Source organism: Drosophila tropicalis, unplaced genomic scaffold, assembly GCF_018151085.1.
Source record: "Drosophila tropicalis isolate 14030-0801.00 unplaced genomic scaffold, ASM1815108v1 contig_443, whole genome shotgun sequence".
In the NCBI taxonomy this organism is placed as follows: Eukaryota; Metazoa; Arthropoda; class Insecta; order Diptera; family Drosophilidae; genus Drosophila; species Drosophila tropicalis.
Window position 1 is genome coordinate 7,523,448 of NW_027172907.1, and position 17,015 is coordinate 7,540,462.

General features: G+C 33.8%; 1 protein-coding gene across 4 annotated transcripts; it reads right to left on the minus strand.

Moving 5' to 3' along the window:
* Positions 1–393: 393 nt before the first annotated feature.
* On the minus strand, positions 394–13,326 carry Msr-110. Of its 4 annotated transcripts, none has more exons than XM_068285731.1 (7): positions 13,060–13,326; positions 12,824–12,927; positions 10,975–11,001; positions 9,915–10,112; positions 3,098–3,339; positions 1,841–3,021; positions 394–1,070 (listed from the first exon to the last, which is right to left on the minus strand). In XM_068285731.1, the coding sequence occupies exons 2-7, from the start codon at positions 12,917–12,919 to the stop codon at positions 1,048–1,050; spliced, it is 1,767 nt and encodes a 588-aa protein (XP_068141832.1). In that variant the 5' UTR covers positions 12,920–12,927; positions 13,060–13,326; the 3' UTR covers positions 394–1,047. The 4 variants fall into 4 exon arrangements, with proteins under 4 accessions (XP_068141832.1, XP_068141834.1, XP_068141836.1 ...); XM_068285733.1 differs by having other exon boundaries at positions 12,824–12,942; XM_068285735.1 differs by lacking the exon at positions 10,975–11,001 and having other exon boundaries at positions 12,824–12,942.
* Between the last annotated feature and the right edge of the window lie 3,689 nt (positions 13,327–17,015).

Genomic DNA, 17,015 nt, shown 5'->3' on the forward strand with positions numbered 1-17,015 from the left:
GATTCATAGTCTTTAAACTTATTTTTGTTTTTCTTTTTTATTTATGCACTTAAGGTCAGAATTCGAAAACCATTGAAATTTGAAATCTTAAAGAAAGTTTAGAAATTCGCATAGCATTTTCTGATCTCCAATTATCCAAAATATTTTATTGGCTTTAAAAATGTATATATGTATGTTTATCTACATAAAAATGTGGAATACATATATTTTTTTCATAAAAAAAACAATGTACATATAATTTTTGTTTTTTTGTTTTTAGGAATTTAATTTTTCACATTTTTCATTCTTAATTTTCTAAAACATCTACACACAAAAGTAAATTTCCACAATTAAAAAAAAAAAAAAATATAATAAACACTTTACAAAAAAAAAAGAACATAGAAAATAATAAAGTTTATGTACAAAAAATTGTTAATTGTATTTATTTTGAAACTGTTGAGACAAATCGAAACAAATTTTTCAAATCAATTTTTCATTTAAGTTGGTATACGTTTTCTTTCTTTTGGAAATGTTTTACAAATATACAAATACATATAGAGAATAGACAGATATTTATATATATATATATGTTCTACCCTATATAAATGCATATATAGGGAAGCAATAGGTTTTAAGGGAGAGCATATGCCAAATAGATACATACATACATAAGTAAAAATATATAAATTTCTTGATATCTTTTAGCGTCTTCATTGGTTGCTAATGTTGGCGATAGAGGAGAAGGGTAGGGGCGGAAGAAGGAGGCTGCTACTAAAAACAAAATACAAATCGAGACACGGAAGACGACATATACATACATATACATATACATAGTTACAAAAAATTAATTCAATTTCATTTTTTTGTTTTCTTTTTTTTTGTTTTAACATTTTTTGATTAAAATTTTCTTGTTTTTGATTGAGAGGGACAGCGAGAGCGAGAGACATACAGATAGATAGAGACAAAAGATGAGAGCTTAGGGTGAGAGAGACATCGGACATCGGACATCCTCGTCGAGATTCGATTCAATTCGCAGAGCAGCAATCACAGGCTTGGTGTTGTTGTTACTTAAACGGAACGAGGCTGGACGACTGTGGAATAAGAATTGGAAAATAATTTATTGATTAATATAACAATTCAAAACTAAAAACTATTTCTATTTGAATTTTAATTCGTTTTGTTTTAACATTATCTGTTATGTTTCGAATTGAACTGCATTAACATTTAGCCCCCATAGTCAACCCTAGATTAACAGTTAAGAGTAGTCCGGAAAAAAAAGGAACGTCACTCTCCCCACACTCTCTGTGTTCATTTGATGCTGGAAGGTTGTTGTTTTAAGTGTTAAAAGTGTTAAATAAATATTTCTGCATAAACATTTCGGGAATTGTTTTTCAATTTGTTATTAATTTGAATCAATTCGACTGATGCTTTTGTTTTTCTTGACAAAAATGTTGAAAATTGCGAAAGAGGAAGAGAATGAAAAAAAACTTTGCCTACATTGCTGGACAAATTATGCAAAGTTGACAGAAAGAGAGAGAGAGAGAGAGAGAGAGAGAAATGTAAATGTGTGTCTGTGTGAGTGTCAAAGTGATCGCCAAAGAATTTGGAGCAAATTTTAAGAAAATTGGTAAGGTAAGTGGCTCTTTCTGGTTTACTAACTTATTTACATATGTATGTGTAACTGTTTGGGCAATTTGTTATGCCTATAATCGGGATTAGAATTTTAAAAGATTTTTAATTTTCTGCAGATAAATTTGTTGATAATTTGACTGTAGTTAATGTAATGAATGAGAAGACTCCTGCATATTCATGTTCTGAGGTCCCAGTGGCTTTCCTGTGGTATGATTATGCATGTACTTACAGTGTGGTCGCTGCGACTCTTCATTAGCTGCAACTGGTCCACCCTCAATCTGCTGCATCATGGGCACAGGAATGCGCACAGGCTGGGCTAGACTGCGTCCGTAGACCATGCGACCGAATTGCAATTGTTGTGGTGGCTGTTCGGGCATGGGTGGGGTCATGGTGTCACGTGGCTGTTCGGGCAGGGGCTGCAGGATGAGGCGTTGGATGTGCAATTGTGGTGGCTGTTGATGCTCCGACGGTTGCTGTGGCTGTTGCTCATTGGATTCATGCTCACGCTGCTCCTGCTCAGGTTGGGCTGGAGTGGTGCTGATCTGTTCGGCAGATGATGATGCGGACGATGAGGAATTGGCCTGCTGTGGCTGATCATCTTCCTCGCTGGAACTAGAGCTGTTGCCCTCAGCGGAATCGGCTGCCTCTTCGGCGGCAAAGCGACGCAGTTCATCGGTAATGCGATCCTCGGCAATACGCTGAATGTTACGCAAATCATCGGCGGTAATGCCGACACGTTGCAGGGCCATGCCCAAGGGCATATGCTGGATTTGAATCTGAGGCTGGGGCTGCTGTTGTTGCTGTTGAGGTTCTGGGACTCTTTGGATTGGCTCATCGTTGGCCATGTGGATTTCACGGAAGGGCAATTGTTGCATATGAATGCGCACGGTTTGGATCTTTGGCTGTTGCTGCTCCTCCGAGGATTCCATGCGTGGGGCCTGCATCACCTGCTGTGGTGGTGGCATTGGTGGGCGCATGGGCAAATGCTGGAATGGAGGTGGTAACTGACGGATGATGATTGGTCCCTGCTGGGGCAGCTGTTGCTGTTGCAATTGATGCATTTGCATTGCTGGAGGCATCATACGCTGGGGCATATGGGTCAAGGGCATCTGTTCGGGCATACGTCCAAATGGAATCGGGACACGCTGGAATGGAATGAACATGGGACGCAATGGTTCGGCATCCTCATCGGAATCCTCTTCTTCCTCGCGCATACGCTTCTCTTGCTTCTCCTGTTCCTCCTTGCTATCATCGCCGCCATCACAGAAAATGGAAATGCGTTCGCCAGTGATGCGTGCCTTCTTGGGATCGGTTGTCAAGTTAACACCGAATGGCAAGGCCACCGTCTTCGATGGTGAATCAACAATCTCCTCGGCATGCTTACGCTCAACCACACAGTTCATGCGGGATCTAAGCAAATGGGAAAGCGAAACAAAGAGTTGTTAAAACTTGATTCACCTTGAATCTGCAACAAATTTGCACTTACTTCTTGTTGTTACGCAATATAGCCGCTGCCAAATCGCTCAAGTCCAGCTCAAGCGGCATTTTTCCGGGATACTTTTGCATCTCTTCAGTCTCATCGCTATCCGAATAGGAATTATCCTTATCGTGATGATCGGATGCATCTGAAGTGCTATCGGTTTTCTTGCCATCTTGTTCAAGATTCTGCAAATCGGAATCATCACCAGTTCCAGCAGATCCCAACAAGGGTTCAGCGCGTGGTAGTTCCTGTAATCAAAAGAAAAACATTTAGAATTCGTTTAACGAAAATAAAATAAGTTTCAGAAATATTCGAATAAGTTTTTCGCTTTGATAAGTGTCAAAGATCGTTATCTAAGGGATTTGCATAATTTATAATTCGTAATTAGTTTAGGCTTAAAGGATTTTGTATGCTTAAAATTCGCAATTAGTTGAGGTTTAAAGAGCAGGTGTTTGTGCAAAGCTTTGTGAAAAGTTCTCTTACTTCCTGTCTAAAATAACCCAAAACTTTATCATCTCTACGATTGCCTCCCTTTCAGCCCCCTTCCAATTCTTCTAGACTAAAGTTTTATGGCTTTTTTAATGTCTTCTTTTTGTCGTTTTTGTGTGTGTGTGTGTGTTTTTCTTGTGTCTATAATACAATGAGTGAGTCGTGGCTATGGCTTTTAAGCTGAAGCTTTTGAGATGTGTGACCCCAACCTACATACTACTTGTACATATACACATACATATGTACATAGATATATACCGACGTCAGAGAGGACAGAGTGAGATAGATAGATATAGAGACGATTGCACGACTGCGATTGAAACCAAAAGTAAAAATTGGCAGTAAAATAAACTTATTGTTGTTGCTGTTGTTGTTGGACAAAATTACATAATCACTCACATAGCCAACTGTGTGTATGTGTGTGTGTATGGGTTTGGTCTATCCATCTAAGCCTACTTCACGCCCCAGACACAATGGCTCAACAACAAAAACAAAAATTTAAATAATTTGTTTGTGTGCGTGTGTGTGTGTGTGTGTGTGCGGCTGTGGGTGGACAGAGGGAAGCTCTTTGATCATTAATGAGGCTGCAGATGGTGCTTTGGGGGGCTTTGGTAGAGGTAGTTATCATCGGGTGATTTAGATAATGGTAAAATATAGCATATCCGGTAGTTGGCAGACGGAATTCTCCCTCATTATGCATATACATATGTACATATGTATGTATGTATGTATGTAGATACCTTTGTATGTATTTATGGCAAAAAGTCAAAGTTTGACATTGAACACAGGCAACAAATGTCATAGAAATCTTCATAGAAGGTTGACAAATTGTTCAACTGAAGAAGCTAATTAAAGTTAAATGTTTTGTCTAAAGCAATTGACATTGAAGCAAATAATTGAATAAATCATTATTATAATCAACTAAACACAACAAATTGTCAAATTGCTGACAAGAAACAATTTAACTTGGATAAGTTGAAAAGGTCAACTTTCAATTTCCAAAACTACTTCAAATCTACATGGGGAAATAATTATATTAAATGGAGTTTAGAGTTCCTTCTGCCTATTAATGCATTAAAAAAAATATAATTACTAAAGGATTCATGTATTTCTTAAGTTTAGCTTATGAAAGAAGCTGAAGTGGGAAAGAGATGCGAGATATATACATATATTAAACTCAATCAGAAGCTTATGTATAATCTTTTGTCAAAAGAGAACTTTGCCTTGATTGTTGTTCGTTTTGAAAAATGTTAAGACTAGAGTAAATATCTTTGGTTTAAAGTCCAGTATTTTGTATGGCTTTATTTAAAACTAGTTTAACTGCTGTTAATTACAACTATTCAAAACACTTTTAGATCTCATATAGCTATAGCTTACCCTTACCTTTGTTACCTTATCATATTGAGAATGAATTTGTAGTGCAATTTTTGCCTATTTACTGATTATAAAAGAGCTGAAAGCATTTCACTTAGCCCAGTTTGGGACTTGTTTGAGGATCAGCTAACAATATTTCTGCGAAATCTTAACAGTTTCCACGAAAAGATAAATATGCAAATGATATATGAATACTCTGATATGATTCATCTGTCAGACAACATGTGACACATACATATGTACGAAAATGAAAAAGAAACAGAAAAAGGAGTAAAAATTTCACTTCAAATAAGATAAAACACTGCAACTAACTAAACAAAAACTAAACCAACCAGTTTGACAACCCAAACGAACCGAAGCAAAATCAACTCAACTGAGACTCAGTCAATTTTAATTGTAGGAATTTTCAAGGCCAAAATCTACACAGAGAGTAGATAACATCAATTCAGATATATACAGATGTATGTATGTATGTATATATAGGTGAGTATATACATATGTAGGAACAATGAGAACATTTGTTTCGAACGCTCGACACGTAGATGATGGCTTAAAGTGAATTAACAGATGACAATTAAATGATTATAAATTGAATGTTTTAATGCAATTACACAGACAGAGAGACAGACAGACAGTCAGACAAAGACAGACTATATATAGATTCTCAGTTGGTAGGCATTATAAGATAATAATCATCTGAATCGACTGTAAATATATTTTTAGATGCTTGACGTCAATTGAAATTCTAGAGACGCAATAACTGAACGAAGAGTAGATGAAAATAAAAAAAAAAATTTCTTTTAAGGAAAATCAATTTGCATAGATAGCATAATAAGTCCACCCTTCCCGCTCAGCCCCTTTTTGGTTGAGTCTTTCGAGTCTCTTTTGTATTCATAAGGCATTGCGGTTCAAACAAATTTGCACAACCGACAGTGCAAATAAATTATATTTACTTATATGTCTCTCTTCCCATCTCTGTATGTGTGTGTGTGTGTGTGTTCACAATTACATAATCAGTCAGTCAGTCAGTCAGTCAGTTGTTGTTGTTGCTGGCTGGTTGCTTGGTTGGTGTCCCCAAAAACGAAAGACTTAAGCGCGCAACTTGCCTCTAAATGGCAAACAGTCAGCGCAGCAGCGGTTTAAGTCTTTTTGTGTGACTGGCTTTTATTTTTCCATTCCCCCCCCCCACATACATACATACATATAGACCCAGATGATGGTTACTGCTTCAAGTCACTGATGATAATGATGATAATAATGAAGAAGATGATAATGATGATGATGATGGTGCCAAGCACTGCCAGTCCGACAAAAAAACCACAAACAAAAAACAAAAAAATGCCTAACTGACAGCTACCAAAAAGCCCGGCCAACAACAACAACAACTATAAAAAATGCATTTCAATAGTAACTTTAACTTTTTGTTCGTTAGAGATGAGACACTAAAAAATGATTTACAGAGAAATTCAACAAAAAATTCATTAAATTGGTGAGCAATGTTGATTTCATGTCAACTGAAGTCTCAAAAAAGTATTCTAATTGAAATTTGTTTTAAGTACTTCTAAAGCTATCATTACAAGGGATAAGTTTGCAGGTATTTCAAAAACGTTTTTAGATCTTTTAGACCACTTTAAGAGGTAAAATATTGTTCTTCATTCCTAGCAGGAAACGGAATACCCTTTGGATATTCAACAGGTACATACATACATATATGTATTATATGAAGCCCGTGGAGAATTTTAGTTTGATTTCTTCTTAAGTTTGATAATGGATTTTATTTTAACAATTTTAGACATGATAGCGTAGTTTTTGAATTTCAACTCATTTCTAAGCCATCTCTAAGACAAAAAACCAAAACGAAATACTGATGATCTTTGGCATTTTGGGGGAATGCCGCGCCCACAACCGCCTCCAAAAGAAACGCCAAGCACCACCTCAAAAAAAAAACCAAAAAAAAAGCAAAATTAAAAAATCTTCGCTTCAGTGGATTACTGTGTGGCAGAGGTAGGTGGTGCTGTTGGTGGTGGTGGTGGCTGGTGGTGGCTCTTGCAACATGTATTTTTTGTAGTTGTTGTAGCTTTTGTTTCATTTGCTGCTTTCACTTTGTCTGTCTGCCAGTTTGTCTGTCTGTTTGTCCATTTTGTCTGGCCTGGCATTTGATTCGCAATTGTTTGCTACTGCTGCTGTTGTTGTTGTTGTTGTTGTTGATGTTGGTCTCCTCCTCTCTAATGATTATGTCGCAAGCTCCATCATTTTGGTGTCCATTTAAGCGTCAAATTATGGGAATTTCGCTTGATTGAATATTTCAGTATTATTTTTCGTTTTTACATAAGTTCGAGTTGAACAAACTGATATTACCAATTTTGGCATATCATCTTCTTCACTTCTCAGTTGACTAATTGCCCATATACATATACTAGGTATATCTGTATGTACATATGTACATATATAGAAAGATAGTACGATACGATCGTATAGTTATAACAATTTGCATCTAATTAGTTTTGAAGCTTTCCCATTGTTGCACGCTAATTGAATATTGATGATGCGGCATAATTTAGCCAAATGCAAATGCAAATGGTTATTTTGTATATTTTGTTGCTGTTGTTGTTTTTTTTTTTATCGTCATTATTATTATTGTTAAAGCCATTAAATTTGAATTATCGGCCATTGAATGCGCCAAGTCATTAAAATCCATCAAGTCAACTGAATTGCGATTACATAGCAAGTGAAAACTTTTCACAAGGAAGCCAAACTCAAACTCCAACTCCAATTCCAAGTTGACTTTAAAATTGAAATTGAAACTCAAATTGGAAATAAGTTGCATGTGGCTACTTATACAATTTGGTTTCCCCGGCAAAAACCAAAAACAATGGCGGGAAAGTTGATATTACTTACATAGTAAATATAGTTATATAGCCAATTGTTGATGTACCTATGTACTTGTAAATCCAAGTTGTTGTTGTTTTCTGAGCCTAACGAATCATTTTGCCATAGTTTTAATTAATGTTTCAACTGTTTCAAATTTAAATTATTTCAGGCTTTTAGCAAATTTTGTTTGTGTTTTTTTGCTTTAACTTGCCTTGCATTAATCGGCATTTCTATTTAAATTTTGTTTATGTTTATTTTTTTTAGGGTTTAATTTTGTTGTTTTTCAAATTCGAGAATATACACAAAATTAAAATAGTCGTCAAGTTGTTCAGTTATACATATAAAACGATTTGCATGGTTTCGCATCTCCAAAGTTCAAATTAGGCAATTTTCGTAGAAAATCTTTCGAAAATATAAATATTTGTTCAATTCATATACGTTTGCATTTAGAATTAGCTTTTTTGTTTTATTTATTTAACAAAACGTGTTAAAACTTTAATTAAACACAAAACAATATGAAATCATTTGGCAGTAACGGATCTAGTTAAACACGTACGGATCTAGGGAAACGAACTGTTTGACTGACCCCGTCTTTCCTCTTCAGGATCAACTATAACTAATAGATTGTTAAAAAAAGTTAATTTTTGAACTTATTTCACTCGATCATTTGATGACAGCCAGCCAATCATCTGATTGGTTTAAAATTTGATTTACTTAGAAATGAACTCCAACTAGGTTCGCTACTTGCCCGAAAATTGGCCAAAGATAACACTTGAGACTTAGAACATCTACAAAAAGACCTTCAAGAGGGGGGTGTTCTTGGCTTTTGGTGAGTCTTTCTGCAAAGAAATTTAGATCTCTTATCTATTTTGGCATTTCTCCATACACTACTTTTGTGTTTGGAATGGCTTCATTGAAGATTATTCCACAAACAAAACTACTTCATTCTATTTTTTGAATAAAATGTGTTTTAAATAAGTCTAAGAGAAGTCGAAGTACATTTTTTCTAATTTCTTGCCTTTAAAGGAGTATAAAATCCACAGATTTAACTTTTGTTGAGCTACTTTTTATGTCCATTGACATCGAAACACTTTTGTCTACAACTTTAGTTTGATTTGACTTCAATATCTTAAAAAATATCTTTCCTTTTTTGTTTAAACTATTCATAATCTATCCAAAGTTAAGCATTCATATTGGGCATAGTCCCTTAAGAGTTCGTTTTGTTAGCCAACAGGCTTTCTCCTTGGCTGAAGAGGAAGTTTGTCGAAGTATTGCCAAACAATTTGTGTGAAGTGATTTCAACACTTTAAAGTTTCATATTTGCCAAATTGTTTCCTACTTTCAGTTTTTTCTTTCTCTCTTTTTATTGGCGCCCCTTATCATTATAGTTTGATGTGTGTTTCACAATATTTACTATACCAATATGTATATATCTTCATACATATATAGATAGATAGAGCTGGAAGGCTTAACTAATAGCGCGTGCAGTTAACAACAATTTGGCGCAATAGAAAATAACAAAAAAATTTCACATGATGTGTATGATGGATTGGAAACGCAGACACAAATAAAAATAAAATATTAAAAAAAAAAAAAACACACAGCTAAAAATTAACGAGGGTTGTATAAGAAGTTCTGGTAACTCATCATCATCATCATCATGACAAATGGATTTATATTTTTGCGACGGTTTGGGGGACTCTTGAATGATTTTTAGTTTTTTGAAAAGCAACTCACGCTATTTAGTACACGTATTTTCTCCTAGTTGTTAGTGATTTTACATTTTCCGGTAATTATCTTTAATTTGGCTTAATATTCGAATGTTTTTTATTATTATTATCATTATTTTTTTTGTTTTCGTTGGTGGGGTAAAATGCGAGGGCTAATCTCAAACAATGCTGTTGGCGTGTGCAATGAATGAAACGCAGAGGCAATTACCTAACTAAACACGAGAAATAAATACGAATGGACGAACGAAAATATGGTTTCAGGTACCAAATGATACGAAACCTAATGGGGCGTTGTCTGAATAATGATAATGATTATGATGATCATTGAGGCCCATCGATTGGGGAACTTTGGAACTTACCTTATTCACCTGCTGCAGAGTCTCCAGCATTAGCTCCTTCTCTAGCACCGAATCCAAGGCCTGAACCTGATCACATGAGGCCTTGGCCTGCAGATATGATGAGGCCAAAATGAAGGCACCCAATATAAAGGAGGATACTATAATGGTAAAGGCGGTTATCTTGGCAATTTTCACCGAATTCGCTTGACGCTTGTAGGCCTGTTTTCGTAGAGAGATAGAGAGGGAGAAGATATAATATTATGAAATAAACTTTATTATTGTGTTAATATTTGTGTATTTCTCTTAAGGTTAAAGGTTGCAGTAACTAAAAACTAAATTTCAAAGCAAAACCACAAAAAACTAAAAAATAAAAGAGAGTTCAAAGAGTTCTTAATGACCTTTTCGGAAGGTTTTTCCAGATCACGTTTCACGAATGGAAAGTAAATGGAAAATTATTGTGCTGAATCAGATATGAGATTACTATGAAATATGAGAGAGATACAAAATGGAAAGTGAGAAGGGTGAGTGGAGGGCAAACAAACTAAAAAACAGCTGTTTAAGCATATGTTTGGTCAAGGCCTGTTGACCATATATGACTAATAGCCCCTTATATGTACATACATATACATATGTAAGTACATACATATGACTATAGGCAGGTAACCGTAACTAGTAAATACATGTAAGGTGCAAAAAACGCCAAGTACTTGCTAAATAGATACAAAATTTAAAAACATATTTCAGCAATTTCTTCGTCTGCGTTTAATAACTCTCCTTGGGCATTGCATAAGCGCAGGAAATGGTTAACCAAACCTTTAAAGTTGTATCTCTATATATGGCCAAGGGTGCAGTGAGTTTATAATATGTACATATATGTATGTATGTATGAACAGATCAAGTCTATATATATATGTACATCTATTGAGCGTATGTGCAGCGAAATGTGCAATATAGTTTTTTTTTTTGTTTTTACACCTTTACATGCAATTGCGAAAGTTAAGTGAAGTGGAAGTGAATGTTGTTGGCTCTTAATGAGTTTTTGTTGTAGTTGTTGTGCAGACAAAAGACTTGAGCGACAAACCTGATGATTAAAGTTAAAAAATCCCAGCTGTGGTTTTTGTTTTTTTTTTTTTTTGATTTGTTTTGAGGTGAGTTTTTGTGGTGGTGGTATTGTTGTTGTTGTTGTTGGTGGTGGTGGTGGTGGTGCGAGAGAGTACAAGAGGAGGTTGAAAGGGCACATTTACAATTTTTATGACACACACACACACACACCCACCAGAAAAAAAAGGGAAAAGAGAAAAAAAAACAAATGTAGATATATGATTAATGAGAAAAAAATAAATAATAACAAAATATCTTCTGACATTTTGTGGGTGTGAATGGCCTAACAAGAAATGACAACAATAAGTAAATTGAAAAACTGGTTTTCCTCTTATACCTTCTAAAGTATAGATATTTATTGATCAACTTTGATTGCAACTACAAATAAAAAACAAGTATTCATATGATGTTGCGTCTCTCTCTCTCTCTCTCGAAATATATAGCAAAAACACTTCCGTGGAGGAGTTATATCTTTTTGTCTTAATAATAATTTACTGCACTGCAAGAAAATATTCAAAATCTATTTAAAAAGAAGGATCTACTTGGTGAAATTATCTTCAATAAGTTGTCTAAAGTTTAGCAAACTCAAAAAGAAATGAATAAAGACTTTAAAACAATAAACCAAACTAAATTTGTAAATGAAATATAGAATAGAAGTTTCTATTAGAGGTAGTCTTCAAAATGAAAATATTCGATATGGAAATCCCTTTGCAAAACAAAAACGAGTTATTGTTAATGCAGTCACAAGATGAATTTGTTTTCCGGTTTTTCGTTTTACTCAAGTATTAGATATATAATTAAAATCCACACCATAATGATGACCTATGACAACTTGCAAGTCATTGAAGAGATCTTGACAGAAATGGTTTGGAATAAAAAAAAAATCATTGATTTGCTTTTCATCGCTAGCAAATGAAGGCGGATAATGAGAAGGCAAAATGCGGAGGAGGTTAGATAACTACAGTGAGGCTTTGCTTGGCTTTCACTGTACTGCTAGACAGAGATAAAGATGAAAAGAGGGAGAGAGAGAGAGGGAGGCAGACTCAAATGCTCTTCATTACTTGGTGGAAACTGAAGCGGATGCTGAATGCCAGTGAATGTCAAATGCAATGCAATTTATGTAAATTTTTTTTCTCTGTTCGCCTTTTGTGTGAGAGAGACACAGAAAGGTAAGACCCATATAGAAATCACCAGATATACATATATATATCTACCTGTACTAGTAGGGCAAAATGGCAATAAGAAGGAAACAAGTTTACATTTTCTATTATGAAGTCGTGACTTTTGTATTAGAGTCTTATACAAATGGGTCTTACTGAGATGGCTTAGAGAGCTGGTAGGATAGGGGAGAGAGGTTTTCCATTTGTTCACACCTTTCAGAGACGAGTACAAAAAAAATAAAATGAGATTTCATATTTCAGTTGTGGGGGGGATTTTTTGTTGTTTTTTTCGAAAATGTCAGAGGCAATTGTCAAAGCTGATCACGTTGCAGGCCATAAAAATAATTGAAAAAAATTGCAATATACTCGTAAATTGCTTATGCATGCAGGCGGACAACAGACCAAACAGACAGACAGACAGACAGAGAGAGAGAGAGAGAGAGAATGAGAAAGAGGCTTTAAAAATCAGAGAAATATATATACATATATATAGATGTCGTTTCTTTTCCACTCACGTTTGCAGCAGCAGCTACATGACAAAAGCGGATGTGCCCAACAGCAGACCAGACTGACCCTGGCATTTGAGCTAACCCACTTGGCCAATGACCAAATCGGATAAACTACACTATCCCTACAAATACACTATCCCATCTGGGCTCGTACACTTACCGGTGGCGGTTCGCTGGCCGTGCTATAAACCTCACTGGCTGCATAATCGGGCTTCATTTGTACTGTAGCCATTGAGACGTTATCCTTTTCGGTCATCTAAAAATCTGTAAAATTACACACTACAGATAAAGATAAATCCGTATGATCTTAAGTAAGCAAAAAAATAAAAAACAAAAAGCCGTACACTTTTTTTCACTTGGTTTTTTTTTTAGTTCTTTCGTAATATTTTCACTTACATTTCAAACTGTTTAACAAGTTATTTTCTAGTTTTTTTTTCTCCTTTTTTTGTTATTAAGCAAAAAAAAAAAAGAATTTGGTAAAAGGAATTTAGGTTTTCTTTTTGGCTTGTTTGCTGTTCGCTGTGTTTTATTTTTCTTTCTGACCAAAATATTTTGCGGTTTTTGTTGCTGTAGTCGGGAATTGGGTTTTTGTTTTGTTTTTTGAGTTGAAAAAAATTGACGTCTAGCTGCTACGACTGCCACTCGCCGTCTGAGGCCACAAACGCGTTTCGTTTCTACCAGATTTAAAAAACATTCACAAAGCGGCACACACACACTGACACACTTACACACACACACACACACTCACACACTCAAGTACACACTGACGATCGGTGTATGAAAATTAAAAGTAAAATACAATTTCAGCCTTCTTTCTGTGTATTGGTAAGTATTTTTAAGCTTGTGAGCTTTGGTCTCGGTTTATATGAACTTCGTTAAGCAGCTACTTAAAGCTGGGCTTAAAAAATAAAATTTTAATTTGATTTCAACTTGCAGTAATTTGAAATTCTTTACAGCTTGATATTAATGTTTTTGAGTCACAGTCATTTAGCTCGAATTTAAGCATAGCCATAACTAAAGCTAAAGAATTCCATTTCGATCTATAACAAAGGGTTTGAAATTCTGCAAAGAAAGCCTCCAAGATCTAAATTACGTAAAGTAATCTCTAAGCTTTTTTGATGGTTACATCAAATGGTTTTCCCCTTGTCATCTCAATTCAAATTGATTCTAAAGAGGTGGCATTTCAAATACAATGTTACTTACTTTCAATTCTATTGGGTTTCCCTTTTTAATATGGGAACAAGCGACTAAAGGATTCAAACCGTCCATTGGGGTTAATGGAAAAGAAAGAAACGAGAAACAGACAACAAAGTATTTTACCACTCTTGAAATAAATATATATATATAAAAGTAATTGTAATAAAAACTTCAACGATTTATATCGTTCAAAAATGTTCTTAATTTGGCCTTAACTAAAGCATATTGCTCTGTCGTATGATCTTTATGGTCTTCTCTTTCGTTTCATCTAATTGTAATTCCCAACTAGTTTTAGCTGCCTTGACGATTCTAAAAGAGATGAGATTTTAAAGATAACACTTGATAGCTCCATTAAAACAACCTGTTCATCTTTATTTTTCTTCTAAAATTTAATCATTTGATAGTTTTAGTATTAGTCAAACGCCTAATGTAAACGCATATGCTTTAGTTATAGACCCGGCTCTTTTCAGTAACAAAGTGTAGGGTATCGACAGACTGTGAGACCCACAAAAGCGCTTGTGCTTTTAACCAATACATAAAAGAAATTAAAACGCAGATCTCGTATAACTTGCTCGATGTATCTGTATCTGTATGTGAGTATCTCTGCGTTGACGTTGACGTCGCTGCTGACGTTGCTCTAGTGCTTTTAGTTATTGTTGTTATTGTTGCACCACTCAAAACTTGTTGCCGCTTACGAAAAATAAAAAACAAAAAAAAAAAAAAAAAAACAAAAACCTAACTAACATTTTTTTTGTGTTTTTTTTACACTTTTTGCTGTAGTATTTTTCCATTTTTTCGTGTTGCACTTGCATAGGCCAGATATTTGCTTATACTTTATGCACACATAGAAATATTTCTATGTATATATGTATGTATATACTATATTTGTACAATACTATATAGCTAAATCTTGATTACTTTAACAGCAGCTGGTCGGCTGCTGTTTGCTGTTTGTCTTTCCAAACGATTTGAACCACAAAAAAAAACCCTCAAATCAAGTCAAAAGTCTTCTAAGCTAAATTAATCTAATCCAGATGTATGTACATATTGGCTATTTGCAATAACAAAAAGGTCAACTGAAATGCTCCTTATCACACTTAATGTGTTTTTTATTACACTTTTTTTCTTTTAAATTTATTTAAATTGTTTCCTCTTGGGGAGAATAATGATTGTTCTTTGATCTACAAACTTTCCTGCTTACATTTTAAAATAGAATAATATCAATAAATTATATTTTAATTATTTATATTATTATAAATTCAAATTGTTTGTTTTTTTTGTTTTCTGTGAAAAAATTTAAGTATTTCTTATCAATATTTAGAACAATTCACTTTTAATCATAACATCTCTCCCTCTCACTCACTCAAAATTTGTTAAGAACAGATTTTCATGGAATATGATTTAAGCTATATGATCAAGGTACTATATATTAGAAAAAAAGGTAAAGATCTGCTGTACATTAAAGATTAAAGACAGCACAAATTTTTGTTCAATACCATGTTATACATATTTTAACTATATCTTTAGTAAAAATATAGATTATATCTAGAAGCTAAAGGTATAGCATAGATAGAGACAATTGACTAGTTTAAATATATATGTATATATTTTAAACTTTAATCAATTTTATAAATTCCAAGTCTATTTATGATTGAACATCTAAGTCTTAAGCCTTTCTTGAGTTGTTTTGTTTTTAATTTTTATTTCTCTAATAAGTAAAAAATTGTAAAAAAGATTCAATAGGTTTCAATTTCTAATATCTACATATATACATACAAGGGGAGTTCAAAAGAATATTACTTTAGTTTATTTATCACGTCAATGTTTGTGATTATTCATGTCAATGTTTTCGAGGTAAATCGGTATTAATATCTAAATATAATTATTTATTAAGTAAGTTTTAAAAAATTTGTATAACTCATAATATGTTTTATATGTATTGTGTACTAGACGCCATTTAAGACGTTACTGAAAAGACGTTACGTATACGCCATGTGATGGCTTTATTGTTTATTTATCTTTTGGATTGGGGAACTGAATTGATCTTAGAAAATACAACAATGAAATTATTTTACCTATATTGAAATTGAAATATTATGGCCAAAATGAGATAAGGTAACCTAATTGTAAGATTTAATACTTCTTTTTTTTGTCGTTTTCTATAAGGATATAACATAAGTAAGAATCAGTTTTAAAAAGTGACTTTAGCTTTGTTTTGTTTAAAACATAAGATCAAAATCAGTTTACACAGAGACTGAAATAGACTTTTGCAATATGGAAATTGATTTTGCAAAAAGATTAGATAAGAAAAGTTTATAACTTTTAGCAAGTTTCTATCTTAAAGATTTGTATCTATGTTATGCAATATTCATCTCGGTTTTACTCTCTGATGGAACATGGAAAAAAGAGAAAAGATTAAGAAAATTAATTGAGAAATTGTTATTAACAATGCTTGAATTGAATATTTTTTTTTCATTTGAATTTGAAAAGTCTTAACTCCCAGCAATTAGTCTCTTATCTCTCAGGGGGGTCGCCCTTTTTTCATTTCATTTCAGTTGCATAAAACATAAAAAAAAAGAAATTTAATAACTAATAACTCAAACTTTGGGTTTTTGTTGTTGTTTTTGTTAGTTTACTTTGACCAAGAGTATTTTTTTTTTTTGTATTTTGTGTGTTGTCTCCGTTCGTTGGCTTGTGACATTTTAATCATAAAGAAAAAAAAAAACAATAAAGAAACATCACAAAACTCCGAAATTATGTAATTAAAGAAAGAAGGAAAGAGAGAGAGAAAGATAGACATGAACATAAAAGACAAATCAAAAGGCGGAGGCTGCATACAGTTTGTCAGATTGCCCCAAAATGTTGCATAATGGCTTAAAAAGGGAGTTTGGCTTTTGGTTGTTTGGTCAAGTCTGTCTTTCTGTCGGTCGGTCTCTCTTTGCTGGGTCAACAACAAAACAAAAATGTTTAATAAACGAGCATCTAGCATGATATAAAGCATTAGCCAAGCGGCAAATGCAGCAACCACACAAAATGAGAAGAAAACAAAAAAAAAAAAAAAACAAACACACACAAACTTATTAAATAATCGAGAGAAAAAGAGACCCAAAAAAATAACAACAACAAAAATCAAAGAAGAAACTTGATTTTCGGCG